The following is a 27,636-nucleotide window of genomic DNA, read 5'->3' on the forward strand; positions in this document are numbered from 1 at the left end:
AAAGAGCACGTGACGGCCAAGCCAGGCTCCAGTGTGAGCCCTGGCAGCGGCACATACACGCTTTGTGATCCTGGGTGAGTGGCTTTGCTTTTCTTAGTCCTAATTTCCTCCTTTGCAAGATAGGAACGAACAACACGATTTCCCTTAAAGGGTTCTTGTGAGACAGACAGGAACAAATAAAATGGTCCATGGTTCTGGACGGACTGAAGGCATAACCCGCAGCACTCACGCTAAGGGCTACTGATTGGACGCAGTAGCCAATGTGGGCGATTTCAGTTGGGAAACAAATTTTTGTTTCCCAGCCTCATCCCTGCTTAGAAGATTTTTACAGCTAGTGAACATGAATGAAAACAAACTTCAAAGAGTAGCCTTTGGGGGTGGGTGGGAAAGACTACAGACAGATAGGACAGGAAACTTTTAAGGTGAGTGAGGGGGAAGCTAAGCTGTCTCTTAGGATGGCCAATACGATGCTGACAGTGACATCCAATCTCCCGGTGGGGAAGCCACGTCCTCCCCACAGGTCTGTCTGATAGCCTGGGGACCATACGGGAGCACGGCAATCATTCAGATTTATAATTTCTCTAAGCTTCAGTTTTCCCATGTGCAAAATGACCTGCTCTAACTATCCCACAGGGTTAATGTCAGAAATAAAATGTCAGGCTCAAAGCCTACGGTCTACGATGTCCCTTTATTGTCGCCCTCTTGCCATGTCATTTTATCAGCATCTTTACCCCCAAGATCAGGCCTAGCAGGGCGCCGCAGCTGGGGCTGGAGGAATGTTTAGGGCCAGCTTTTCTCAAGCCCAGTCCACCTGACTGTTGCTCATGAAGTGAGGACAAGGCAACCCAGGACCAGTGCGGGGGTAGTCAAAAACATTAGTAAGTGGACAGGGACCTAATGACACCCATGTATGGAGGGTGCCGATACCTCCGCTAAAAAGCCCTATAGGATTAATCAAGGGGCACCAGAGTTCCCCCTACCCATCCCAGAGCACTATGCACCTTTCCACCGACTTTTCTCCTATAAATGGCCAACAAGGGCTTACCCTTCGCTCCTGTGCGGGCTGCGTTAGGAGGCGCCAGATCCAATTCTCTTCGTCTTTCGCTCCTGAGTATCTATCTGCTCCCCTTGCTGAGCGCAAGAACCTTTAAAAAATGTCCAACTTCTGTCTCAGGGCTGGTCGCCTAGTAAAGGACTCCACAGAAGCGTGCAGAATGAATGAATGAAAGGCAACGTCTTCCGGTCAGCTGCGGTCTGCAAAGGCTCTGGTCTGGCTGTATTTCCTGTACGTGTGTGTGTCCACATCTTTGAGTGCCGGGAGTTTAAAAGTTAGGCAGTCCTTATAGGTATGGAGCCGAGCTAATTTCCTTCTGAGCCCCACAAATGCCTCCTCCATATGGCAGGTCCGCAAATGGGGGGATCTGCAGAGGCTCACCCCTCACGAAAAAGACATGCAGCAGAAAAGCAAAAAAGGAAACAATTATATATACCAAATGCTATGAATTTGAGTCGGCCACACAGGTAATGTTGGGGGAGGGATGGATGAAAGAAGAGGAAGAGGGGTAGCCCTGGGCAACAGGGGCAGGAAAGGAGGTGGGGGGTCGTTTTTGGGGGTGCCAGGCCCGGGGGGCTTTCACGCCAGCATGCTCAGCTTGCATTTCCGCGCCTCCCGCTGAGGCCAGCCGTGCAAATCTGCACCTCCCTCCCCGCCCCCTCCTCCTTCCCTCCCTCCCTGCCCCGCCATCTCCGGGATGCGCCCGCCGCCTGCAACTCGGCCCTCCAAAAGTCAGCTCTGCACACAACTCCCGGGCGGCGGCGGCGCCTGCGTGCAGAGGAGCACTCGTGACCCAACAACAAAACAGCGATGCCAGGGCGCTAACGGCGCCCGGTGCCTCCCGGGCTCCCTCCCCGCCCCACACCTCCTCGGGCCGCCGTCCCCACCCCCTCAAGCCCGGGCCGAGAGCCCCCCCACTAGCCCGGCCGCGGGCTCCGAGCGCGATCGGCAACAATGTTTACGTTCCGGGGATTATGACGTCGACGCCTCCCCCCCCCACAACTGCTGAAAATGGTTTCCTAGGACTTTGCAAACGGATCTGCCTAAGTGTTGGTGCAAAACTTTGTAGATCTCGGCTCTGGCTTGCTTTATTTATTTATTTTTTGGTTTGTTTTCTTTGGTCTTCCCTCCTTCCCCCCTCGGCCAAAATGCAGGGGGCAGGAGTGTTGACAATTAATTGGTGAACTCTCCTAAAAAAATGGAGGCAGAGAAAGACTCTGGAAGAAGATTGGTGTGTAGCTTTTTTTTTTTTTTTTTTCCAAATCTGTATCTGGCATATGATAGATCTTTTTTTTTTTTTGGTTGTTTCTCGCTGCCTTTTCTTTCCTTTTCTGTATTTTGCAAGAGGACCGGGAAAAAAAAATATAATAAATTGCATGCAAAAGGAAGCAAGCTGCTTACTCCTCCAGCCCCTTGTGAGGCTTAGAGTCTCAGACACTTAAGTGGGGAGGTGGTATCGGGGAAAGGCGTGGAGGGGGGCTGAGCGGGCTCGGGGTTCGCCCGGAATCTGGGGGGCTGCGGGGCCGGGCGCTGGGCGGTGGAGGGAGGAGGCAGGGGGATGCGGGGAGTGGTGGGGGAGTCTCCTTAGGAAGTGAGTGTGCGCGCGCGCTTGTGGGGAGATGAGGCAGCTGCTGGTGCGTTTTGGGGTCTCCGATCGGAGCTTTGTGGCGGGCCGTCTGCCTCTCCCCCTCCCAAGCCCCGATCCTCCTCCCCCCACCTCCTCTTCTTGCACTGGCGGGCGGGCGGCGGGGGCGGCTGGGGTCTCAGCCCTTCCATTTCAGCTTTCCAGCTTCCCCGGTAGCTCGGGGGCGGCTCCAGCTTTAGAAACGCTGCCGGCCCCCGGTTCCGGCTTCCCAGCTCTGCCGCCGCGGCCGCCGGGGCTGCTGTTACCGCCGAGCCGGGCGCCGCCGCGGCTCCTCCTGGGGCCTACATTTGCCCCGCCAGCCCGTGTCCGGAGCCCCCTTCGCGGGTTACATAACCAGGCTCCCGGCCGAGTGGGCAAAGCCCAACACATTTCGGGGGCGGGGGGCAGGGGAGGGCCCCCAGATGTCCCTTCAATGGCTTCCAAAGACACCGGGGGGAGTACCCCGTGTGGAGCGCAGCTGGACCCCCGGGGTGCGGGCCCCTCTCCTTGTCCTGCTTTTCAGCATCTTTGGCAATTGCGCAAAGTTGCTTGGGTTGCAATGGTGGGGTGCAGGGGGCGCGCGGCTGCTGCACCTGTTAGTGCTGGCCCAGGTTGAGAGGCGACCTCCAGCCCCCCCAGTAATGTCCCGGGCTCTCTGGTTTGGGTCCTCGCAGCGCCCGATTGACCGCCAGCGATACGACGAGAACGAGGACTTGTCGGACGTGGAGGAGATCGTCAGCGTCCGCGGCTTCAGCCTGGAGGAGAAGCTTCGCAGCCAGCTGTACCAAGGGGACTTCGTGCATGCCATGGAGGGCAAAGGTGAGGCGCCCCCTCCCCGGGCCGCCTTCTGCGCTGCGGGCCGAGCGCACGTGGGGAGGGAGCTGCCGGTGGCTGGGTTCGTATTTCGCGCCCGCGTCCCCCATTCCAGGGGATCCGGTGACGAAACGAGGCCGAGCACTGGGGGGGTGGGGTGGGGTGGCGAGGGAGGAGGGCAGGCAGTAAGGGGGGCCGGGCATGGGCCTAGGCCCGGCCCGCGCCCACCACCAGCCCCAGGGCGGGCAGAACCAGGGGGCCGGCGGACAGAGGGACCTGGGGATGGACAGGCGGACCGAGGGAGGGCGGGAGCGCAGCGTCCTCCCCCTCCCCGAGCCGGTCGCGCTCCCTGCGCTGCCTGAGGTGCCGCCGCCTAACTGGAACTGGGTTCGGGTCGCCCCTGGGGCATCGGGGTGAGGCCCCCCAGGCCTGAAGCCTTCCCAATCCCGTTCCCGCTCGGGGACTGCCAGTGAGGAACTGGTGATCGGGGCGCGTCGGGTGTTCGGGATGATGCCCCCTTAGGCCTGGGGTCTGCAGAGCCGCATTCCCCCGTGGGCTCTGCCAGATTGGATCAGGGACCTCATGCGCCCTGAAGCTATTGACCTGAATCCCCACCTGGGCCCGAGCTGTCTAGTGCTACAGCCTTGACAGGTTGAAGCCAGGAGCTGGGGTCAGGGGGTGACTTCCCTTCGGGCTTCTGGGGGAGATCCCTGTCCCCTGGCAGTTTGAAGTGAGGAAATGGGTCTTCTTCCAGGCCTGAGACTTGGAGAGCTCTGTTCCTTGTAGGCCCACCCAGTTTAGAGCGAAATTTGGGGACGCCTCCAGGGTTTTGAAGACCTTCATGGCCTGGGTTTCTCCCTGGCTCTCCTACTACGAGGGTGGTGGGGGTCACCCTTCAGATGTTAAGGTGATGCCCTGGGTTGCCTCTGAGGCCTCCAGAGCCCTGGCCTTCCCAGCCTGCAGCCAGTGTGGCTCCTGGTTGAGGAACCTCGCATTGCCTGCGGGATTGGGGTTTTGAACATGCCCTACCTAGCTTTCCTAGGCCCTTCACTCATTTTTCCTTTTCAGATATTTCAGTTGCCTTTAAGTTACAAAGTTTCTATTTTGTTCCCCCCACGCCTGTTGGAAAACCCTTCCATCCCTCAGTGAGCTGATAACCTGGAGTGCCTGCTTCCCTCCTCCAGGTTCTGGTTGAGTGGCTGTGGCTGTGGGGTTAGCTCTGAGAAGAGACTCCCAGCTTTGCAGTTTTGTGATTTCTCTTTTGTGCCCATCGCCTCCTGGGGCACTGGGCTCCGGTGGTGAGGGGTAGTTGTTGGGGGAGGGAAGAAGAAACTTCTCCCAGCCTGCCTGGTCCTAGAGCAGGGTGCTAGTCCCAGCTGATTTAAATTTTCTCTGCATAAGTGGAATTTTAATTCCTCTCCTTTCTTCCCCCGTTTTTACTGAGTTGAGTCGTTTGGCGGATCCTACGTGCAAACAATATGCAAACTTCCTAGTCATTTGGGAGGAATTCTCAGCCCAGGATTTCAGAGCTTTTTCTCAGGCTCATTTGAGGAAGTTGAAGCTGACCCTGGGGGATGGGGTGCTTTGGGTGGGTGGGTCTGAGGGCCGGTATTCCAGGCAGGGAGAGCTAACGCGTATCCTTAGATCTGCTGTCCCGGCATCTTTCAAAGGGGAGGGCCCAAGGCTTTGCTCTTTAATTCAGATCTGGCCCCAAAACTTGAGGGAGGAGCTGAGAAACAGGAGCCCTTAGCCTGGATTCAAAATAGAAGCTTCTTAAACTTCTCTTCCTTTAAATCCTTAGGAATCCCCATTCACTGTGAGCCCCTGGGGATCTGAGCTGCTGAGGTCAGGGCTTTCCCCGGCTTTGGGTTTTGTTCTCTGTCTCTCTTCGGAGGGGAGTTGTCTTGGCCTCCTCCTCCCCCAAGGCTGCCCTGTGAACTGTTTCCCTGGGCTAGCAGCTTCAGTGGCCTGAGGCCTCTTCTGTCTCCCTTCCGACGGTCGGAGAGGCCTTCTTACCTTGTGGATTACTTTAGTTACCTGCGGATTTGGGGGATGTGAGAATTTATCTCAAGCCCCATCACCTTCATATTCAAGGGTGTATGGTTGGGTCAGATTCACTGGTTTCAGAATTGGGGAAGGACAGAAATTAGAGGCCTCCTTCATCCTCCAGGACTTTGGGTAAGGACTGTACTAGAAAAACCCCAGAGAGAGAGAGCGAGCCCATGAATTTTCCTTGGGTCTTGCTATGCCCCCTTTACAGAGCCTTCCCCTGGGGAGCCTCCCTCCCGGTTATCCAGCTGAAGCAAAGACTGTGATGGCTACAGCAGAATTTCACTCTTAAGACAACAAAGCTGTGCCCAGTTCCCTAGTTATTTTGGCACCAAATACACAGTTTCCAGGGAAACCGGCTTTTCCCCCCTCCCCTTCACTATGCAGGATATTACAATAAGATTTTCACTGATGCTCAGCTACAATGAGGGCCCTCCTCCCAGCCTCCTCTCTGGGCCTTCAGATCCTCCCAGGTGGCATTCTTCAATTTTGCAGTCCCTTTACTTTCTGAGCGCAGGTTGGGATGCGTGTCTCTGTCTATCCCTCTTTCTCAGCAATGGCTGGGGCTCTTTTTGTGCGGGGCTCTTTTGAGTCTTCCTCCCCAACCCTCGCTGGCTTTGGGCTGTTGGTTGACAAGTTTGGACCGGTGGGGCGTGCCGAGAATGACTGACTGAGTAGGCAGAGGAGCTGATCGCTGGCATGGCTTCTCTTGGGCTTTGCCTAATCCATTTCCCGATCATTTTCCAAGGAGCTTTTGCTGTACAGCTGGTGCCTGCATCTCCTGGACCCCCTGCCCCTTCGTCCATCAGTTTTCTTCCCCTAACCAACAGATCCCGGTTCATTTGCTCCTTCGTGACTTAACCAACTTGTTTTAATTCAAATATCCAAACAGATTTCAACTATGAGTACGTACAGAGAGAAGCTCTCAGGGTTCCCCTGATATTTCGAGAAAAGGATGGACTGGGAATTAAGTAAGTTGCTGCAACTAATCGCTCCTTCCCCCGTCTTCCTCCCTAACATACTTTATAGCTTGGGATGGATTTCTTCCACCCTCTTCCCACCTCTCATCACTGAGAAGGATCTTTTTTCATGATCTGGGAACAGCATCTCCTTGTTCAAGGCCTAACAAAGGGGTAACACTCTCCAAAGACTGGTCTTTTGCAGGGACTTTGGGCAGAGAGAGGACATAGGGTAATTAAGCAGTGTTGACTTTTTCCCCTGACCCACCCCAGTTATACTCAGTGACCTCCTGCAGAGAACTGTACCTCTCCTCCTTCCCCTTGCTCCAGATCAGGAGACTGAGGTAGAGCCTGAGCTGCAAAGGGACTAGCCAGGCTCTAAGCCCAGACCCAGGGCACCTAGATACATGTTTCTTACGCAGATTCCCACTATGTGTGTTTCCTGGGGTGCCAGTGTCTCCCCTTTCTTTGCCTGCCCCGCAGCCTGCCCCTGCACTATGTCTGTTTTCATTCACTGAGATCTGTCAGAGCTCCAGGTGGGGGAGAGGTCTGGGAGGCAGGCTGGAAGAACAGGTTTGTGCCCCTTGGGCAGGTGTAGGGGAGGAGGCTTGGGGTGTCGTTCCAGGCAGCCTCTCTCCAGCATCTGCTCCCAGACTTGCTCAAGAGTCCATTCCTACGAGTAGGATTTAAACCTTGGGCATCATGGTTAATTAATAGTGAATTGTAGCCCGTATTACCACATCCCTGGAACTGGTACAATGCGTGTCTTTTTTTCCCTCTGAACTTAAAGGGGTCCGTCCCACTTTGCATACAACTCCTTATGGAGAGTATTTTCTTTTTTTTTTTTTTTTTTTTTTTTGAGACGGAGTCTCGCTCTGTCGCCCAGGCTGGAGTGCAGTGGCCGCATCTCAGCTCACTGCAAGCTCCGCCTCCCGGGTCTACGCCATTCTCCTGCTTCAGCCTCCCGAGTAGCTGGGACTACAAGCGCCCGCCACCTCACCCGGCTAGTTTTTTGTATTTTTTAGTAGAGACGGGGTTTCACCGTATTAGCCAGGCTGGTCTCGATCTCCTGACCTTGTGATCCGCCCATCTCGGCCTCCCAAAGTGCTGGGATTACAGGCTTGAGCCACCGCGCCCGGCCTGAAGAGTATTTTCTAGAGGGAGAAAGAGACCTAGAGAGGACTACCCACCCTAAAAGAAAGCAGGCATTTGAATGTCTAGCCCTGGCCTTTACTTTTGACCCTGCACTTCCGGCTTCCCTGGAAAAATGGAGTGGACAGTGGTTGTCCCAACCTCTGCTGAGGTTCAGGTTTGAGTTGCCTCTTAGGGTAGGGAAGGGCCTCAGTGGTTCTGGGGTGACCCTCCCTGCAGACATCAACTGGTCTACTTCCCTCCCTCTGGATGGTCTCATTTTGAGTTCCCAAACCGAGGGCAAAGGGCCTCTCTTGGAAAAATGGCTTCCCCCCGGGCCCAGGGTAGAGTCTAGCTTTGTTGTTTCTGGCCTCTCACCAAATGTCTGTGCTCCTCTTTCCCCAGGATGCCTGACCCTGATTTCACAGTCCGAGACGTCAAACTCCTAGTGGGTAAGTCGCTTGCCGTGTGTGTGGCTCAGAGATGCTGAAGTAGGGAAGGGGAAAGAGGCGGTCACCGCCTGCCCATTTAGACTTTTAACTGCCTCTGAAAACAAAGTCCCCACGGGAGGAGGCAGGAGCAGGTGTGAGCTGTAACCGTTTCATCCTGGAGAACAGGTAGGATTGCAAAGTCATAAGAAGCTGTATCAGAGGGCGTTTGCCAGTACGCATTTTATGAGGCCCATTTGGACACTGCCTCCAGCCTGGGTGTCAGCGATGCAATCTGAGATCTCTCCTCCGCATTTGTTTGTGGGTTGCCAGGTAAACACTGGGTGCTTTATGATCCCTCATAGACTTTCAGGCTTTTGAAGGGAGGGGCTATTCCTCCTGCTTCCTTGGGGTTCTGGACCGGCCTGGGGCAGGCCTTGGAACTTCGAGCTCAGCAAATGCACATGAGCTCCCTGAGCACCTGCAGGTGGCTGATGACTTAGTACTCTGGATGCTCGGCCAGGTAGTAGGTGGCATTTCACATCTTACAGGCAGTTGTTCAATCAATCTATTCTTTCTAGAAAAACACTTTTTGGCTACTTGGTGGCCAAGGTCAGAGTTGCGAACGGATGGATAAGTTCCCTGCTCTCTTGGTGGGTACAAGAGGCAGTCAAGAAGTAAACAGTAGGCTGAGGTGGTGGCTCACGCCTGTAATCCCAGCCCTTTGGGAGGCTGAGGCGGGAGGATCACAAGGTCAAGATTTAGAGACCAGCCTGGCCAACATGGTGAAACCCCGTCTCTACTAAAAATACAAAAACTAGCCGGGCATGGTGACGGGCGCCTGTAGTCCAAGCTATTTGGGAGGCTGAGGCCGGAGAATAGCTTGAACCTGGGAGGCAGAGGTTGTGGTGAGCCAAGATCGCGCCACTGCACTCTAGCCTGGGTGATGGAGCGAGACTCCGTCTCCAAAAAAAAAAAAAAAATTAGCCAGGTGTGGTGGTGTGTGCCTGTAGTTGTAGCTACTTGGGAGGCTGTGACTGGAGGATTGCTTGAGCCCAGGAGTTCCTGCCTGCAGGCCATGATTGCGTCACTTCATTCCAGCCTGGGCAACAGAGCAGGACCCTGTCTCTAAAGTAAATAATAGTGATAAAATGCAATGTCTTTTCTGATGGTGACAGGGCTATGTAGAAATAAACAGAATAATGGCATGGCACGTGGTGGGGCTGCATTTTAGACAGGGTGGTCAGGGAGGGCCTCTCTGGGATGAAGGGGGCATTTGAACAGAGACCTGACTGATGAGAATCAGCTGTGGGAAAAGACATTCTAGGCTGAAGGAAGAGCAAGGGCACCCAGAAGGTGGGGATAAACTTGGAGTGTGGAGGAACTGAGTGAGTGAGTGAGTGAGTGAGTGAGTGAGAAAGCTGCAGAAGAGGTGGCAGAGGCCCCGGAGCTGGGATGTGAAGGCCTCCCAGGGCCCTGTAGGGAATTTAGGTTTGACTTCTAGTGTGTTGGAAAGCCACTGGGGAGCTTTAAAGTGGAGTGAAGGGAGTATCTCTGTGATCTGATTATTTTCTTGGGATGGGTTTGAAACGTTTTTATTTAATTTTATTTGTATGTTTTAGAGACCAGTCTCGTGCTTTTGTCCCAGCTAGAGTGCAACGGCATGATTATGACTCACCATAGCCTGCAACTCCTGGGCCTAAGTAATCCTTCCGCCTTAGCCTCGAGAATAGCTGGGACCACAGGCATGTACCACCACACCCAGTTATTTATTTTTGTAGAGATGGGGTCTTGCTACGTTGCCCAGGCTGGTCTTGAACCATGCACCTGGTCACATTTAAAAAACTGAGATGAGCGCCCGGGCGCTGTGGCTCACACCTGTAATCCCAGCACTTTGGGAGGCTGACGCGGGTGAATCACAAGGTCAGGGGTTCGAGACCAGTCTGGCCAACATGGTGAAACGCCGTCTCTACTAAAAATACAAAAAATTAGCTGGGTGTAGTGGCGGGTGGCTGTAATCCCAGCTACTCAGGAGGCTGAGGCAGGAGAATCGCTTGAACCCAGGAGGCAGAGGTTGCAGTGAGCCAAGATCGTGCCACTGCACTCCAGCCCAGGCGACAGAGTAAGACACCATCTCAAAAAAAAAAAAAAAAAAAAAAAAAAAAAATTGAGATGATATTCACATACTATAAAAGTTGTCACTTAACCATTTTAAAATGTACAAGTTGGTTGGGCGCAGTGGCTCACACCTATAATCCCAGCGCTGTGGGAGGTCGAGGCAGGCAGATCACTTGAGGTCAGGAGTTCAAGACCAGCCTGGCTAACATGGTGAAACCCCATCTCTGCTAAAAATACAAAAATTCACCAGGTGTAGGGGCACATTCCTGTAATACCAGCTACTTGGGAGGCTGAGGCAGGAGAATCACTTGAACCTGCGAGGCAGAGGTTCCAGTGAGCTGAGATCGCACCACTGCACTCCAGCTTGAGTGACAGAGTGAGACTTTCCCCAGGAAAGAAAAGGCGCAAGTCGTTGGTTTTAGTATATTCACAATGCTGTATAACCATCTCCACTCAATTCCAGAATATTTCTATCACCCCAAAAAGAAACCCTGTATCTCTCAGTTCCCCCATCGCTCAGATTAGCACGACCACTAATCTGCCTTGTGTGTCTGTGAAGTTGCTGATTCCGGACTTTTCATTCAAATGGAATCATAGAACACACAATCCTTTATGTCTGGCTCCTTTCACTTGGCGTCATGTTTTCAAGGCTCATCCATGTTGTAGCATGAGGCAGCACTTCACTCTTTTTCTTGGCTGAATAATATTCCATTGTATGGATAGACTACATTTTGTTTATCCAAAAACATTTGTTTTTGGACCACAGTTGTTGATGGACATTTTGGTTGTTTCTACTTTTTGGCTGTTATGAATAATGTTGCTAAAAATATTCACATACAAGTTTTTGTTGAACATACATTTTCACTTGGGTATATCCTTAGGAGCAGAATTGCTGGATCACGTGGTAACTGTGTTTCACTTACGGAGGAACTGCCAGACTGTTTACCAAAGCAGCTGTGTCATTTTACACTCCCATAAGCAGTGTGTGGGGGTTCTGGTTTCCCTACATCCTTGCTAGCACTTGTTATTGTCTGTCTTTGACGATCACCATGCTAGTGGCTCTGCAGTGAGGTCATTTGATTGAAGTTTTGTAGACGCCAACTCTGGTGTCTGTGTGTAGGATGAAAGCAGCCGGCTGGTGTGTCAGATGTGTCAGATGATCCAGCCAGAATAATTGACCTAAAAGCATGTCAAAGATATGCAGTCTCGATGCAGTGGCTCACACCTGTAGTTCCAGAACTTTGGAAGGCCAAGGTGGGAGGATCGCTTGAGGCCAGGAGTTCAAGACCAGCCTGGGGAGCATGGCAAAACCTTGTCTCTACAAAAAACACAAAAATGGCCAGGCGCAATGGCTCACACTTGTAATCCCAGCACTTTCGGAGGCCGAGGTGGACGGACCACCTGAGGTCAGGAGTTTGAGACCAGCCTGGCTAACATGGTAAAACCCTGTCTCTACTAAAAATACAAAAAAATCAGCCAGGAATGGTGGCGGGCGCCTATAATCCCAGCTAGTTGAGGGGCTGAGGTAGGAGAATTGCCTGAACCCTGGAGGCAGAGGTTGCAGTGAGCAGAGATTGGCCGTGGCACTCCAACCTGGGCAACAAGAGCGATACTCTGTCTCAAAAAGAAACAAAACAAAAAACCCCACAAAACCCCAAAACACAAAAATTAGCTGGGCTTGGTGGCATGCGTCGGTAGTCCCAGCTACTCAGGAGGCTGAGGTGGGACAGATCACTTGAGCCTAGGAGTTTGAGGCTGTAGTGAGCCAAGATCACACCACTGCACTCCACTGCACTCTGTCAGGGCAACAGAGCGAGATCCTGTCTCAAAAAAAAAAGAAAGAACAGAAAAAAGAAAGCAGGAACAGTCATCCAGCCCCACTCCCTTGGTATTTCTGTGATGGTCAAATGGAGCGATGAATGTTCAAGTGCTTTGCAGAGGGACAGCTGCTCTGGACTCTGAGGGAGGCTGCTGACTGCAGTTGGCATGGGGAATTATGCCCATTTCGGTCTCTGAGCTGCACACAGGCTTCCAGAGAGTGGTGATAGGGCACATTTGTTATAAGTGACCTAAGTGACAAATGTAACTCTAGCTGTCCTAAGCAAAAGGGAATTCATAGGCTTAGGTCGTAAGTTCAGCATGTAACCTCCAGGGACAAATATGTCTGGATGCTCCAAAGTGATCTTGAGAAGTTGAGTCTGTTTCTCCTTTCCGCTTCCCACTTCCACTCCCTCTTTCCGCTTCATTCTTGGCAGGCTTCTCCCCATGGGAGGGTAGGGAGGGTGGGTGAAGAAGGGGCCCACAGCAGCTTCAGGCGTCTATCCTGCCAGCTCAGGGTCCTTCCCAAACCCTCGGTTGTTCCCTTAAATGCCTCTGGATTGGCCCTGACAGTCTTAGCACAGCCTTGAGCCAAACTGGAGTTGCTGGCTGGGGTCAGCCCAGCAGAACCACGTGGACTGAAAGTGGGGAAGCAGTGATTCTCCAGGGTTGCTGGGTGACATAAACACAGCCCTAACAGACGTGACAGTTCTGCTTTGGAGGGCAGTGTGTGGGGAAGGCTGGGCCAGCCCTCCCCTCCAAGTCATTGCGGGGTCGCAGCCTCTGTCTTGCAGCCTCTGTCTTCCAGTGTCTTACCTTGCCCTGGGCGCTGCACCATGGGAGGTGGCTGTTTGAGAAAGGGACTTGTGCACTACCAGGTGTTCAGGCCACAACTTGGGGCCGCAGACTCTTCTCTAATGTCTTAAAATCAGGCTTTTCTCCATCAGCAGTCTGTTCTAAGCTCCAAGCCTTTTTTTTTTTTTTTTTTCCCAAAAAGGCAGTTTCCATTTCTGTAACACTGTACCCTTAAGAAAAACCCATTCATTGAAGTATAATATACATACAGAAAAGTGCACATATGGTAACCACGTAGCTCGATTAATTTTAACAAACTGAACACATCAGGGTAACCAATACCCAGAATCCTCTGCATCTGCCCATGTAGTCTCCGCCCTCCACTGCTAGTGAACTTGACTTCTAGCCCCATGGATGAGTTGTGCCTGTTTTCACATTTTATGCCAGTGAAATCGTGGAGGATGTCTTCTTTAGTTTTGGCTTCTTTTGCTTAGCTTTGTGTTTATACAATTCATCTATATTGTTTGTTGTGTATATTTATAGATTTCTTTTTGTGTGTTTGTGTGTGTGTGTTTTGTTTGCTTTTTTTGATGTTTTGAGAATGAGTTTCAGGCCGGGCGCGGTGGCTCAAGCCTGTAATCCCAGCACTTTGGGAGGCTGAGACGGGCGGGTCACGAGGTCAGGAGATCGAGACCATCCTGGCTAATACGGTGAAACCCCGTCTCTACTAAAAAAATACAAAAAACTAGCCGGGCGAGGTGGCGGGCGCCTGTAGTCCCAGCTACTCGGGACGCTGAGGCAGGAGAATGGCGTGAACCTGGGAGGCGGAGCTTGCAGTGAGCTGAGATCCGGCCACTGCACTCCAGCCTGGGCGACAGAGCGAGACTCCGTCTCAAAAAAAAAAAAAAAAAAAAGAGAATGAGGTTTCACTCTTCTTGCCCAGGCTGGAGTGCAGTGGCACCGTCGTGGCTCACTGCAACCTCTGCTTCCTGAGTTCAAACGTTTCTCCTGCCTCAGCCTCCTGATTAGCTGGAATTAGAGGCGCCCGCCACCATGCTTTTGTATTTTTCATAGAGATGAGATTTCACCATGTTGCCCAGGCTGTTCTCAAGCTTCTGGGCTCAAGCAATTCTCCTGCTTTGACCTCCCAAAGTGCTGGGGTTACAGGTGTGAGCCACTGCACCTGGCCTTTGTTTCATGATTGGATATCCTCTGAATGTCTCATCAGGTCTTTTCTCCATTATTTCAAAGGGTTGTCTCTTATTAATTGTAAGGTGTATTTGTTTGCTTGAGCTGCCATAACAAAGTACTACAGATGGGGGCTTCAAGAACAATTTATTTTCTTAGGCCGGGTGCAGTGATTCATGCCTATAATCCCAGCACTTTGGGAGGCTGAGGTGGGCGGATCACCTGAGGTCAAAAGTTCCAGGTCGGCCTGGCCAACATGGTGAAACTCAGTGTCTACTAAAAATACAAAAATTAGCCGGGAATGGTGGTGCGCACCTGTAATCCCAGCTGCTCCTGAGGCTGAGGCAGGAGAATTGCTTGAACCCGGGAGGTGGAGGTTACAATGAGCCGAGACTGCACCACTACACTCCAGCCTGGGTGACATAGTGAGACTCCATCTCAAAAAAAAAAAAAAAAAAAAAAAAAGGAAAAGAAAAAAAAAGAAATGTATTTTCTTACAATTTTGGAGGCAAGAAATAAGAAATCTGAGATCAAGGTGGCAGCAGGTGTGTTTTCTCTGAAGGCCTCTCTCCTTGGCTTGTAGATGGCTGTCTTCTCTCTGCCCTCATGTGGTTTTCCATTTGCATGTCTGTCCTAAACTCTTCTGCTTTTTTATAGAGACGGGTCTCGCTTTGTTGCCCAAACTGTTCTCAAACTCCTGGGCTCAAGGGATCCTCCCGCCTCGCCATCGCAAAGTGCTGCAATTGCATGCGTGAGCCACGGTGCCCAGCCCCTAAACTCGTCTTCTTTTTTTTTTTTTTTGAGACAGAGTCTCGCTCTGTCACCCAGGCTGGCATGCAGTGACCGGATCTCAGCTCACTGCAAGCTCCGCCTCCCGGGTTTACGCCGTTCTCCTGCCTCAGCCTCCTGAATAGCTGGGACTACAGGCGCCCGCCACCTCGCCCGGCTAGTTTTTTTTTTTTTTTTTTTTTTTTTTTTGAGACGGAGTCTCGCTCTGTCACCCGGGCTGGAGTGCAGTGGCCAGATCTCAGCTCACTGCAAGCTCCGCCTCCCGGGTTCACGCCATTCTCCTGCCTCAGCCTCCCAAGTAGCTGGGACTACAGGCGCCCGCCAACTCACCCGGCTAGTTTTTTGTATTTTTTAGTAGAGACGGGGTTTCACCGTGTTAGCCAGGGTGGGTTTTTTGTATTTTTTAGTAGAGACGGGGTTTCACTGTGTTAGCCAGGAAGGTCTCGATCTCCTGACCTTGTGATCTGCCCGTCTCAGCCTCCCAAAGTGCTGGGATTACAGGCTTGAGCCACCGCGCCCGGCCTAAACTCTTTTTTTTTTTTTTTTTTTTTTTTGAGACGGAGTCTCACGCTGTTGCCCAGGCTGGAGTGCAGTGGCGCGATCTCGGCTCACTGCAAGCTCCGCCTCCCGGGTTCCCGCCATTCTCCTGCCTCAGCCTCCTGAGTAGCTGGGACTACAGGCGCCCGCCACCGCGCCCGGCTAATTTTTTGTATTTTTAGTAGAGACGGGGTTTCACTGTGGTCTCGATCTCCTGACCTTGTGATCCGCCCGCCTCGGCCTCCCAAAGTGCTGGGATTACAGGCTTGAGCCACCGCGCCCGGCCTCCGGCCTAAACTCTTTTAAGGACACCAGTCATATTAGATGAGGGCTCACCCTAAAGATGTCATTTTCACTTAATTACCTTTTTAAAGACCCTATCTCCAAATATGGTCACATTCTGAGGTGCTGGGGGTGAGGGCTTCAACATATTAATATATACATTTTATAGGTGGACACAATTGAGACTATAATATAAGAGTTCTTTATATATTCTGGATGTGAGTCTTTTGTCGGATAAATATGTATATATATATTCCCAGGCAGGGGGTGGTGGCTCATGCCTATAATCCTAACACTTTGGGAGGCTGAGGTGGGCAGATTACCAGAGGTCAGGAGTTTGAGACCAGCCTGGCCAAACCTCATCTCTATTAAAAATACAAAAATGAGAGGCCGGGCGTGGTGGCTCACACCTGTAATCCCAGCTACTCAGGAGGCTGAGGCAGGAGAATCACCTGAACCTGGGAGGTGGAGGTTGCAATGAGCTGAGATTGCACCACTGCATCCAGCCTGGGTGACAGAACAAGCCTCCGTCTCAAAAAAAAAACCAAACAAACAAAAAAAACCAATAACTCCCACTTTGTGGGTTGTCTTTTCACATTTCTAAAAAGGTGTCTTGGAATGAGCAGAAGTTTTGTTTTGTTTGTTTGTTTCAAGACAGAGTCTTGCTCTGTAGCCCAGGCTGGAGTGCAGTGGCGTGATCTTGTCTCACTGCAACCTCTGCCTCTTGGATTCAAGTGATTCTCCTGCCTCAGCCTTCTGAATAGCTGGGATTACAGGCACCTACCACCATGCCTGGCTAATTTTTATTTATATGTTTATTTTTGAGATGGAATTTCGCTCTTGTCCAGGCTGGAGTGTAATGGCGTGATCTCGGCTCACTGCAACCTCCGCCTCCTGGTTCAGGTGATTCTCCTGCCTCAGCCTCCCGAGTAGCTAGGATTACAGACACCCGCCACCATGCCCAGCTAATTTTTATATTTTTAGTAGAGACAGGGTTTTACCACGTTGGCCAGAACGGTGTCGAACTCCTGGCCTCAGGTGATCTGCCTGCCTCAGCCAGGCGTGAGCCACCGCGCCCAACCAATTTTTGTATTTTGAGTAGAGATGGAGATTCACCATGTTGGCCAGGCTGGTCTTGAACTCCTGACATTGTGATCCTCCCGCCTCAGCCTCCCAAAGTGTTGGGATTATAGGTGTGAGCCACTGTGCCTGGCCTAGAAGTTCTTAATTTTAACACAGACTATTTAGCTCTGCTGGTTGCATTAATTCTTGCTGTGTCTTGCTTAAGAAAATTTTGCCTACTCTAAGGTCATGAAAATATTCACGTTTTTCTCAAAAAGCCTTATTGTTTGAACGATCATACTTTGATCTATAGTTCATCTGGAATAGATTTTTTCTGTCTGGTGGAAGATGAGGTCAGGGTCTCCCCTTTTTTCCCATATGGATGTCCAGTTGACCCAGCACTATTATTATTAAAAAAAAAAAATATCCTGGGCCGGGTGCGGTGGCTCACACCTGTAATCCCAGCACTTCGGGAGGTTGAGGCAGACGGATCAGAAGGTCAGAGGATCAAACTATCCTGGCTAACACGGTGAAACGCTGTCTCTACTAAAAATACAAAAAATTAGCCAGGCATGGTGGCGGGCGCCTGTAGTCCCACTTACTCGGGAGGCTGAGGCAGGGAGAATGGCGTGAACCCAGGAGGCGGAGCTTGCAGTGAGCCGAGATCGCACCACCGCACTCCAGCCCGGGTGACAGAGCGAGACTGTCTCAAAAAAAAAAAAAAAAAAAAAAAATCCTGACTGTGTACGGTGGCTCACACCTGTAATCCTAGCACTTTGGGAGGCCAAGGTGGGCGGATCACCTGAGGTCAGGAGTTCAAGACCAGCCTGGCCAACATGGTGAAACGCTGTCTCTACTAAGAATACAAAAAATAAGCTGACTGTGGTGGCAGGTGCTTGTAATCCCAGCTACTTGGGAGGCTAAGGCAGGAGAATTGCTTGAACCCAGGAGGCAGAGGTTGCAGTGAGCTGAGATCGCACCACTGCACTCCAGCCTGGGTGACAGAGTGAGACTCCATCTCAGAAAAAAGAAAAAAAAATTCTCTTGGCCAGGCACGGTGGCTTGCATGTGTAATCCTAGCACTTTGGGAGGCCAAGGTGGGCAGATCACCTGAGGTTGGGAGTTCGAGACCAGCCTGACTAACGTGGAGAAACCCCCGTCTTTACTAAAAATACAAAATTAGCTGGGCGTGGTGGCGCATGCCTATAATCCTAGCTACTCGGGAAGGCTGAGTCAGGAGAATCACTTGAACCCGGGAGGTGGAGGTTGCGGTCTGCTGAGATCACACCATTGCATTACATCCTGGGCAACAAGAGTGAAACTCTGTCCTAAAAAAAAAAAAATCCTCTCCCCATTGGCAATGAAGTCTTGTTTTGTCATAAAAGAGGTGACTCCGTTCGTGTGGGTCAGTTCCTGGCTGGTGTGTCCGTTATGAAGCCAGTACCACACTGTCTTAACCAGCTTCATGATAGGGCTCACTATGTGATAAGTTCTTCAGCTTTGTTCTTTTTCAAGATTTCCTTTTCAGGCCAGGCGCAGTGGCTTAAACCCGTAATACCAGCACTTTGGGAGGCCTAGGAGGGAGGATCACTTGAGTCCAGGAGTTTGAGACCAACCTGGGTAACATGATGAAACCCTGTCTTTAGAAAAAAAACAAAAATTAGCTGGGTGTGGTGGTGCGCGCCTGTAATCCCAGCTACTCTCCTACCCAGCTGAAGCAGGAGAATTGCTTGAATCCCAGAGGCGGAGGCTACAGTGAGGCGAGATCACACCACTGTACTCCAGCCTGGGCGACAGAGAGGGATCCTATCTCAAAAAAATAAGAAAAAGAAAAAAGAAAAAAAAAAAAAGATTGCCTTGTCTTGTGACCCTTTGTGTTTCCATATGAATTTTTTTTTTTTTTTTTTTTTTTTTTGAGACGGAGTCTCGCTCTGCCGTCCAGGCTGGATGGAGTACAGTGGCCGGATCTCAGCTCACTGCAAGCTCCGCCTCCCGGGTTTACGCCATTCTCCTGCCTCAGCCTCCCAAGTAGCTTGGACTACAGGTGCCCGCCACTTCGCCCGGCTAGTTTTTTGTATTTTTTTTTAGTAGAGACGGGGTTTCACCGTGTTAGCCAGGATGGTCTCGATCTCCTGACCTCGTGGTCCGCCCGTCTCGGCCTCCCAAAGTGCTGGGATTACAGGCTTGAGCCACCCCGCCCGGCCTTCCATATGAATCTTAAAATCACCTTGTCCATGTTTCTTTAAAGGTTGCTGTAATTTTGATTGGAATCTTGTTGATTCTGTGGATCACTTGGGGAACTTTTTATCATACTGAGTTTTCTATTCAGTGAATGTGGCATATTGTTCCCTTGATTTGTAGGGTTTTTGTAGAAGACTTGCAGGTCTTCTTAGGTTCATTCCTAGGTATTTGATTTTTGGGGGTGTTGCTATTTTAAGTTAAGCAATTATGCCATCTATTAACAATTGCAGTTTTGTTTCTTTTTTCCAATCCTTATGCCTTTTAAAAAAATTTATTTTATTTTATTTTATATATTTTTTGAGACAGAGTCTTGCTCTGTCGCCCAGGCTGGGGTGCAGTGGGGCGATCTTGGCTCACTGCAAGCTCCACCTCCCGGGTTCACGCCGTTCTCCTGCCTCATCCTCCTGAGTAGCTGGGACTGCAGGCATGTGTCACCACGCCCGGCTATTTTTTTGTACTTTTAGTAGAGACGGGGTTTCCCTGTGTTAGCCAGGATGGTCTTGATCTCCTGACCTTGTGATCCACCTGCTTTGGCCTCCCAAAGTGCTGGGATTACAGGCTTGAGCCACAGGGCCCGGCCTCTTTATGTCTTTTAATATATTTCCTTGTTTTATTGCACTGGTTGGGACCTCCACAGTATGCTCTTTGTTGTGGGGGGTCCTGCTCTGTTGCCGAGGCTGGAATCTAGTTGTGTGATTACAGCTCACTGCCGCCTCAACCTCCTGGCCTCAAGTGATTCTCCCACCTTAACCTCCCAAGTAGCTGGGACTACAGGTGCGCCACCATGCCCAGATCATTTTTAAATGCTTTGTAGAGGCAGGATTTCCTTACGTTGCCTAGGTTTGTCTTTTTTTTTAATTCCTTTTTTTTTTTTTGAGATGGAGTCTCACTCTGTTGCCCAGTATGAAGTGCAGTGGTGTGATCTGGGCTCACTGCAACCTCTGCCTCGTGGGTTCAGGTGATTCTCCTGCCTCAGCTTCCCAAGTAGCTGGGGTTAGCTACTTCTTGTATTTTTAGTAGAGACGGGGTTTCACCACGTTGGCCAGGCTGGTCTCAAACTCCTGACCTCAGGTGATCCACCCACCTCAGCCTCCCAAACTGCCAGGATTACAGGCGTGAGCCACCGAACCTGGCCCCCCCCTTTTTTTTTTTTTTTTTGAGATAGCATCTCACTCTGTCGCCCACGCTGCAGTGCAGTGTCACGATCGTAGCTCGCTGCAGACTTGACCTTCTGGGTTCAAGTGGTCCTCCCGCCTTACCCTCCCTAGTAGCCGGGACTATGGGCATGCACGGCTAATTGTTTTTATTTTTTATTTTTTGTAGAGATGAGTCTTGCTATGTTGCCCAGGCTGCTCGCAATCTCACAGGCCCAAGCGATCCACCCACCTTAGCCTTCCAAGTAGCTGGGATTACAGGCGAGAGCCATTGCACCAGGGCCCGCATATTATGACTTTATTGGATTTCTCTCCAGTGAGAGAATCCAAGGCAACTGATGCTTTCTTTGGCCCTTTGCTTGAATCTTCATGACAAATGACTTCATCCAGTATTCATGCAATTGTACTAATAATCACCTATCTTTTATCACATATGTGCCATAGGGCTTCACTTCGTTCTCCTCAATAGTCATATGAATTAGGTGTTCATTTTTCCAGGTCTTCCTCCTCCTCCTCCTCCTCTCACCCCTCCTCCTCCTCCTCCTCTTCCTCCTCCTCCATGCTTTCTTCCCTTACAGATTTACTGGGTGTCTGTATTGTGTCTGGCCTGGTACTAGTCACGAGCTGTGGATCTTGCCCTTGATGGACCGTATTTTGGAGAAAAACTAAGTTCTCACCCCTTGGAAATCAAAACTGGCTGACTTGTCCCCAGACTTTTTGTTTTGAGACAGAGTCTCACTCTGTTGCTCAGGCTGGAGTACAGTGGCCCCATCTCGGCTCACTGCAACCTCCGCCTCCCAGGTTTAAGCGATTCTCCTAGCTCAGCCTCCTGAGTAGCTGGGATTACAGGCTTGCACCACCACACCTTGCTAATTTTTTGTATTTTTAGTAGAGATGGGGTTTCGCCATGTTGGCCAGGCTGGTCTCAAACTCCTGACCTCAGGTGATCTGTCCGCCTTGGCCTCCCAAAGTGCTGGGATTACAGGTGTGAGCCACTGTGCCCGCCAGACCTTTTTTAAGTCCCCCCCGCCCACCCCCAAGATGGAGTCACGGAAAAAAAGTCACCCAGGCTGGAGAGCAGTGGCTCGATCTCGGCTCACTGCAACCTCTGCCATCCGGGTTCAAGCTTCTCCTGCCTCAGCCTCCTGAGTAGCTGGGATTACAGGCTCGCGCCACCACGCCCGGCTAAGTTTTGTACTTTTAGTAGAGACGGGGTTTTGCCATGTTGGCCAGGCTGGTCTTGAACTCCTGACCTCAGGTGATCCGCCCACCTCAGCCTCCCAAAATGTTGGGATTACAGGCGTGAGCCACCGCGTCCAACCTTAAGTTGGTTTAAAATCACAGAGTTTTTCCATTTGAAGCTCGGGAAGGAGTCTTAGAGTTCTTCCAGTCCTACTTCCCCATTTCACAAACGGGAAAAGCTGAGGCCTGGAGACAAATGCTTTTTGAGTTGCTCAGATAGTACTTGGCACATCAGAATCACATGTGGGTTTGAATTTCAGTGATTAGGAGAACACAATGCTTCTGATAGACCCCCAGAAGAAAAACAACTTGGGGAGTGGGTGTGGTTCAGGGCACATTGAGTTGGATCTCACGAGGGAGGTCAAGGCCAGACCGGCAGGTAGGGGAGGCATCCAATTGCCAGGACAGATAGAAATGCAGGGAGAGGGACCAGGCGCGGTGGCGCATCCCTGGAACCCCAGCACTTTGGGAGGCCAAGGCGGGCGAATCACTTGAACTCCGGCCTCACTGCTATTTCAAAACAGTAGAGCAGAGTCGGATTTGAACCTCTGAGCAGTGCTCTTGCTAATCAGTGCTGCCTTTGTGACATGGATGGGGAACAAAATATAAAACCAATCCAGAAATGTGAGGATGCTGGAGAAGGTTCCAGAACTGTGATGTGGAACAGTTCTGTGCGCTCTCGGAAGAGCGGGGCTCGGGGGAGTTTGGGGTCGCACCTGTGTATGTTTCACATTAGCCTTCAAGATGACTTTCAGCAGCCTCGTCCTGGCCCCGAGCCCGAGGCTCTAGGAGCTGACGGATGGAGCCTTCAAAGCAGGGGCCACGGGGCCATGGATTAAATTTCCGCAGCTGGAACCTGTTGGATGTGTGTGCAGCCCGGGAGCCAGAGCACTGATGAGCCTGGGGTGGGTGGGCGGTGGAGGGAGGGAGGCTGCTGGCCTGCCTAGGAACTCCAGGCACTGTCCCATGTGGAAAATTTCTCCTGTAACCCACTGACTTCAGGAACCCGAGAGCCCCAGCAGCGTGGATCCCTCGCTGGTCTGAAGGGCCGCTTGTCCCGGTCAGCTGCTCCAGGGATGGCTGCTCCTAAAGGCTGGGAGGGCCGCATTCCATTCTTGGCACTTACCTGTCCCCTCCCTCCCTTTGGGCCACCCGCCCCCTCCCCAGTGCCAAACCTCTTGCTTAGAGACTCAGCCCGTATGCTGGGTTCCCTTTGCCCCTGTGAAGATCAGACCGGGAAGCTGGAGGGCTCATTCTTCGTCTCTCAGCTCAGGCCAAAAGGGACTGGTGGCCCCTGTCTCTTCCTCTGCCCCCACTGCCCCTGCTCCTGCCCACTTTACACATTTAAGGGAAGTGATCTGAGTATTCAGGAACTAAAACTCAGTGCCTTGCCCCTGGGAAAGGACCCAAAAATGCCCCAACCTGGTGAATTTTGAAGGGAAACCCCAGGGATCTAGGTCTGAATTCTGAGCACCCCCCACCCACTTTCTGCATCAGCCTGAGCTGCTTGTTTTGTTTTTATTTACGTGTATTTGACTAGCATCAAAGCTTCTCTTTGAGGAAAGGGTTCTGTGGTGAAGGAAAGAAAAGGTGTAAAGTCAGTTTCTTTCTGACCGAGTTTCTCCATGTTGGTCAGGCTGGTCTCAAACTCCCGACCTCAGATGATCCTCCTGCCTCAGCCTCCCAAAGTGCTGGGATTACAGGCATGAGCCACGGCACCCAGCCTGGTTGAGCTGCATTTTAAGTCTTCTTCACTCTCTGGATTCTCCCTACATCTCCTTCAACTCCTCCGGGTTGTTTGTGGAGTTGACGTGTTGAGTTGTTGACGTGTTGAGTTGTTGACCTGCAGAGTTTTCCCCGTGTGGATTTGCCAATGCCACACTCTTGGAGCTGTCTAACATGTGCCTCTTTTTCTGTAGTTCTGTAAACTGGTAGTCGGATGTAGATGGTTGACCCGATTCAGGGTACCTCCCCTGCTATTGCATACTCTTCATTCATTCATTCATTCATTCATTCATGGTTTCTGGCAGGACGCTTCATCATTGGTGCTTCGTTCTTCCATCAGGAGGCACGTAATGTTGGGTCATCTCTCTCTCTCTCTCCCTCCCTCTCTATGATGTCAGCAGCCATTGGTGCTCAGCACCTAGCTCCTTTAGTTCATCAGGGGCTGCAGTGTGGTGGTGGCCTAATTTTGTCATTTATTTGTCACTTATTGGCTGGAATGTATTAGGTTGGTACAAACCAATTGTGTTATTTTATTTTATTTTATTTTGAGATGGAGTTTTTTGCTCTTGTTGCCCTGGCTGGAGTGCAATGGCATGATCTCGGCTCACCACAACCTCTGCCTCCCAGGTTCAAGCGATTCCTCTGCCTCAGTCTCCCAAGTAGTTGGACTACAGGCGCCTGCCACCACGCCTGGCTAAGTTTTTGTATTTTAAGTAGAAATGAGGTTTCACTATGTTGGCCAGGCTGGTGTCAAACTCCTGACCTCGTGATTTGCCCGCCTCGGCCTCCCAAAGTGCTGGGATTACAGGCGTGAGCCACCACACCCAGCCTACTAATTGTGGTTTTTGCCATTTCTTTCTTTCCTTTTCTTTTTTTTTTTTTGGTCACTACTTCCTTTCTTTTTTTCCTCTCTCTCTCTCTTTTTTTTTTTTTGTTTTTTTTTTTCTTTTTTTTTTTGAGACAGAGTCTTGCTCTGTCTCCCAGGCTGGAGTGCAGTGGCACGATCTTGGATCACTGCAACCTCCACCTCCTGGGTTCAAGCAGTTCTCATGCCCAGCCTCCCGACTAGCTGGGATTACAGGCAGGTGCCATTACGCACAGCTAATTTTTGTGTGTGTGTGTGTGTTTGGTAGAGATGGGGTTTCACTATGTTGGCCAGGCTGTTCTTGAACTCCCAACCTCAGGTAATTCGCTGGCCTTGGCCTCCCAAAGTATAGGGATTACAGGCATGAGCCACCGCAACTGGCCGCCATTACTTTCAATGGCAAAACTGCAATTACTCGTGTAGCAACCTGATATCTGTAGCATGAAATGTCCCCTCATCTGTTTGGAGAGGGGGCCTTCCTCTCGATGTATGAGGCTTCAAAGCCAGGGGTCCTTCTCTTACTATCACCCTGCCTCCCTGGTCCCCTTTGTTGCTATCACCCTGCCTCTCTGGGTAGTGTTCTATCATGTCTGTGTTTCCTGCTGCCCTGTGGGGGCTAGACCCCAGCTGTGTGGCATGAACAGGTGACCTGTCCATTTCTGTTTCCCTGGGGGAAGGGAGGTCCGTGAAGCCCAGGTGCCCAACAGAACTGATTTTCCTTCCTCCTCCCACCACTTCCACTCCCATTCCTACCCTTCCACAGACTGTGGCTTCCAGGGCACCTGGGGAGCTGGTTGGCGCTCCGGGTACACCAAGGAAGCTCTTCTTAGAACCAAGCCTTCAGACCTTCTGCTCCTAAGATGGTCACTTGGCCTGCCTGGGCCTCTTCCCTATACTCTTCCCCCTCTGACTTCAGCCCCAGCTGCTCCCCACAGCCCTTCCCCGGTCTGAGGCAGGCATACAGCTGAGGTAGGCCAGTCCCTTAAGTCCTGACTCCCTTTTACCAGAGGGTGGGGCAAGCTGAAGTGTAGTCAGTGGGGACCCTGGCTTGGCCGTGGTCTGACTGGGAGTCTTAAACACTGGTCCCAGGTGGCATCTGTGATGTGAAAAGCTGCAAAGTAGCAGAGGCCAAGAGAGTGCCTAAGAGGTACTGGGGAAGGCAGCAGTGGCAGTGGGAGGCATGGTATTGCTCAGAAAAGCAGGCTGGGCGCCGTTCATAGCTGTAGTCCCAGCACTTTGGGAGGCTGAGGCGGGCAAATCACTTGAGGTCAGGAGTTCGAGACCATCCTGGCCAATATGGCTAAACCCCGTCTGTATAAAAAATATAAAAATTAGGCCGGGTGCAGTGGCTCACGCCTGTAATCCCAGCACTTCAGGAGGCCGAGGTGGGCAAATCACTTGAGGTCAGGAGTTTGAGACCATCCTGGCCAACATGGTGAAACCCTATCTTTACAAAAAATACAAAAATTAGCTGGGTGTAGTGGCACATGCCTGTAGTCCCAGCTACTTGGGAGGCTGAGGCAGGAAAATCGCTTGAACCCAAGAGGTGGAGGCTGCAGTGAGCCTGGGCAACAGAGTGAGACTCCATCTCAAAAAAAAAAAAAAAAAAAAAGGAAAAGGAAACACAGGCCCTCTCCATACCTGTCTGTCCTTCTGTGCCGAGCTGTGCTGCCCCAGGGCTGCTCAGGACCTACCAGGTGATTCCAGGTGGGGGTTCATCTTTTTTGTTACACATGCCCACCCAGAACCACCCCCAGGTCAGTTCTTTAGTTCACCTGCCATTTGTGAAGTTGTGTGTCAGATGGAGTCTCGCTCTGTTGCCCAGCTGAAGTGCAGTGGCGCAATCTCGGCTCACTGCAAGCTTGGCCTCCCAGGTTCAGGCCATTCTCCTGCCTCAGCCTCCCGAGTGGCTGGGACTACAGGTGCCTGCCACCACGCCTGGCTAATTTTTTTGTATTTTTTAGTAGAGACGGGGGTTTCACCATATTAGCTAGGATGGTCTCAATCTCCTGACCTTGAACAGCACTAATTTCTTATTTGACAAAGAGTGAGCTCCTAGCCTGCACCAGGCTCTGTTCTAGAAATCTGGAATAGAGTAGCGATCAAGACAGGCAAGGCTCCTGCCCTCAGGGCACTCACAGAGTAGCAGAGCGGAAAGACAAGAAACAAGTAACCAAGAAATACAGTATTTAGAATGAAGCGGTATGAGGTCATCAGTGGGTGACACCTTTCTGTTTGTGAAGCTGCTAGGTAAACTGTGATTTCGTTATAGAAGGTGTTGGCCCTGTGATCTGCTTGTACCAGGCTCTGGGAGGGAGGCAAGGGGAGGGGCCAGCCCTCCCCTGTGTAAATATGTCACGTTTATGGAGCCATATAGGTATACCCAGTCATTCTCTCACTAATCCTTCGATTCGTTTCCTAGGCTGCCATAACAAAGTACCACAAAGTGAGTGCCTAAAACCACAGAAATTTATTCTCTCACACTTCTGCAGGCTATAAGTCCAAAATTCAGGTGTCTGTAGGGCTACATTCCCCCTGAAGTCCCTAGGGGCGGGTCGTTCCTTGCCTTCTCTGGCTTCTAGTGGTGGCTGGCAGTGCTTAGTTCTCCTTGGCTTGTAGTTGCGTCACTCTGATCTCTGTCTCAAAATAAAAACAAAAAATTTCCCCCAGGCTAGTTATTCTTTCTTTTTTGATACTTTGACACATGCAAAATAACATTTTCAGGGTCTTAAGGTATAATTTTGTAAATTACTATATTCTCATAATTAAATATGATTAAACATTATTTAAATTGGTATCCCTTTTTTACAAAATAGGATTGCTATCTAATCTTTTTATAAATTTTTTATTTTAATTAATTAATTTATTTATTTTGAGACAGAGTCTCACTCTGTCGCCCAGGCTGGAGTGCAGTGGCATGATCTCGGCTGACTGCAAGCTCTGCCTCCCAGGTTCACACCATTCTCCTGCCTCAGCCTCCCGAGTAGCTGGGCACCCGCTACCATGCCCGGCTAATTTTTTGTATTTTTAGTACAGATGGGGTTTCACTGTGTTAGCCAGGATGGTCTCGATCTCCTGACCTTGTGATCTGCCCGCCTCGGCCTCCCAAAGTGCTGGGATTACAGGCATGAGCCACCACGCCCAGCAATTTTTTATTTTTTAAGACAGTCTCACTCTGTCACCTAGGCTGGAGTGCAGTGCCACAGCCTCTGCCTTCCAGGCTCAAGTGATCCTCCCAAGTAGCTGGGACTACTGGTGTCTGCCAACATGCACAGCTAATTTTTAAATTTTTTGTAGAGATGGGATCTTGACATGTTGTCCAGGTTGGTCTTGAACTCCTGGGCTCAAGTGATCCTCCTGCCCTGGCTTCCCAAAGTTTTGGGGTTACAGGTGTGAGTCACCACACCCTGCCGACTCTTGCATTCATCAAATATTTGAGTGCCACATGAATCCCAGATCCAGATGTTCTTTTGTTTTTCTTGGTCCACATTTGGACTAAGATTGAAAATAATAACTTGTGGATTGATATCTGTGTACATGTGAGACAGATATATATACCTGGGATTAAATGAGAGTGTCAAATTGTTATTTAAAGTATGTTACAGGCCCTGACACGGTGGCTCATACCTGTAACCTCAGCACTTGGGGAAGCTGAGGCAGGAGGATCACCTGAGGTCAGGAGTTCTAGACCACCCTGGCCAACATGGTAAAACCCCGTCTCTACTGAAAATACAAAAATTAGCCAGGTGTGGTGGTGGGCAC

At 51.1% G+C, this 27,636-nt stretch overlaps 1 protein-coding gene across 1 annotated transcript in view; it reads left to right on the forward strand.

Moving 5' to 3' along the window:
• The first annotated feature begins 1,055 nt into the window (after positions 1-1,055).
• The window catches only part of LOC105494556 (lysine demethylase 2B), a 158,393-nt gene continuing 131,812 nt past the window's right edge, over positions 1,056-27,636 (forward strand). Inside the window, 5 exon segments of the mRNA XM_011763081.3 lie at positions 1,056-1,472; positions 1,475-1,521; positions 3,353-3,497; positions 6,433-6,511; positions 8,036-8,082. Coding sequence (XP_011761383.2) covers positions 1,397-1,472; positions 1,475-1,521; positions 3,353-3,497; positions 6,433-6,511; positions 8,036-8,082 — 394 coding nt within the window. The 5' untranslated portion in view covers positions 1,056-1,396.

This window comes from Macaca nemestrina, chromosome 10 (genome assembly GCF_043159975.1).
Source record: "Macaca nemestrina isolate mMacNem1 chromosome 10, mMacNem.hap1, whole genome shotgun sequence".
In the NCBI taxonomy this organism is placed as follows: domain Eukaryota; kingdom Metazoa; phylum Chordata; class Mammalia; order Primates; family Cercopithecidae; genus Macaca; species Macaca nemestrina.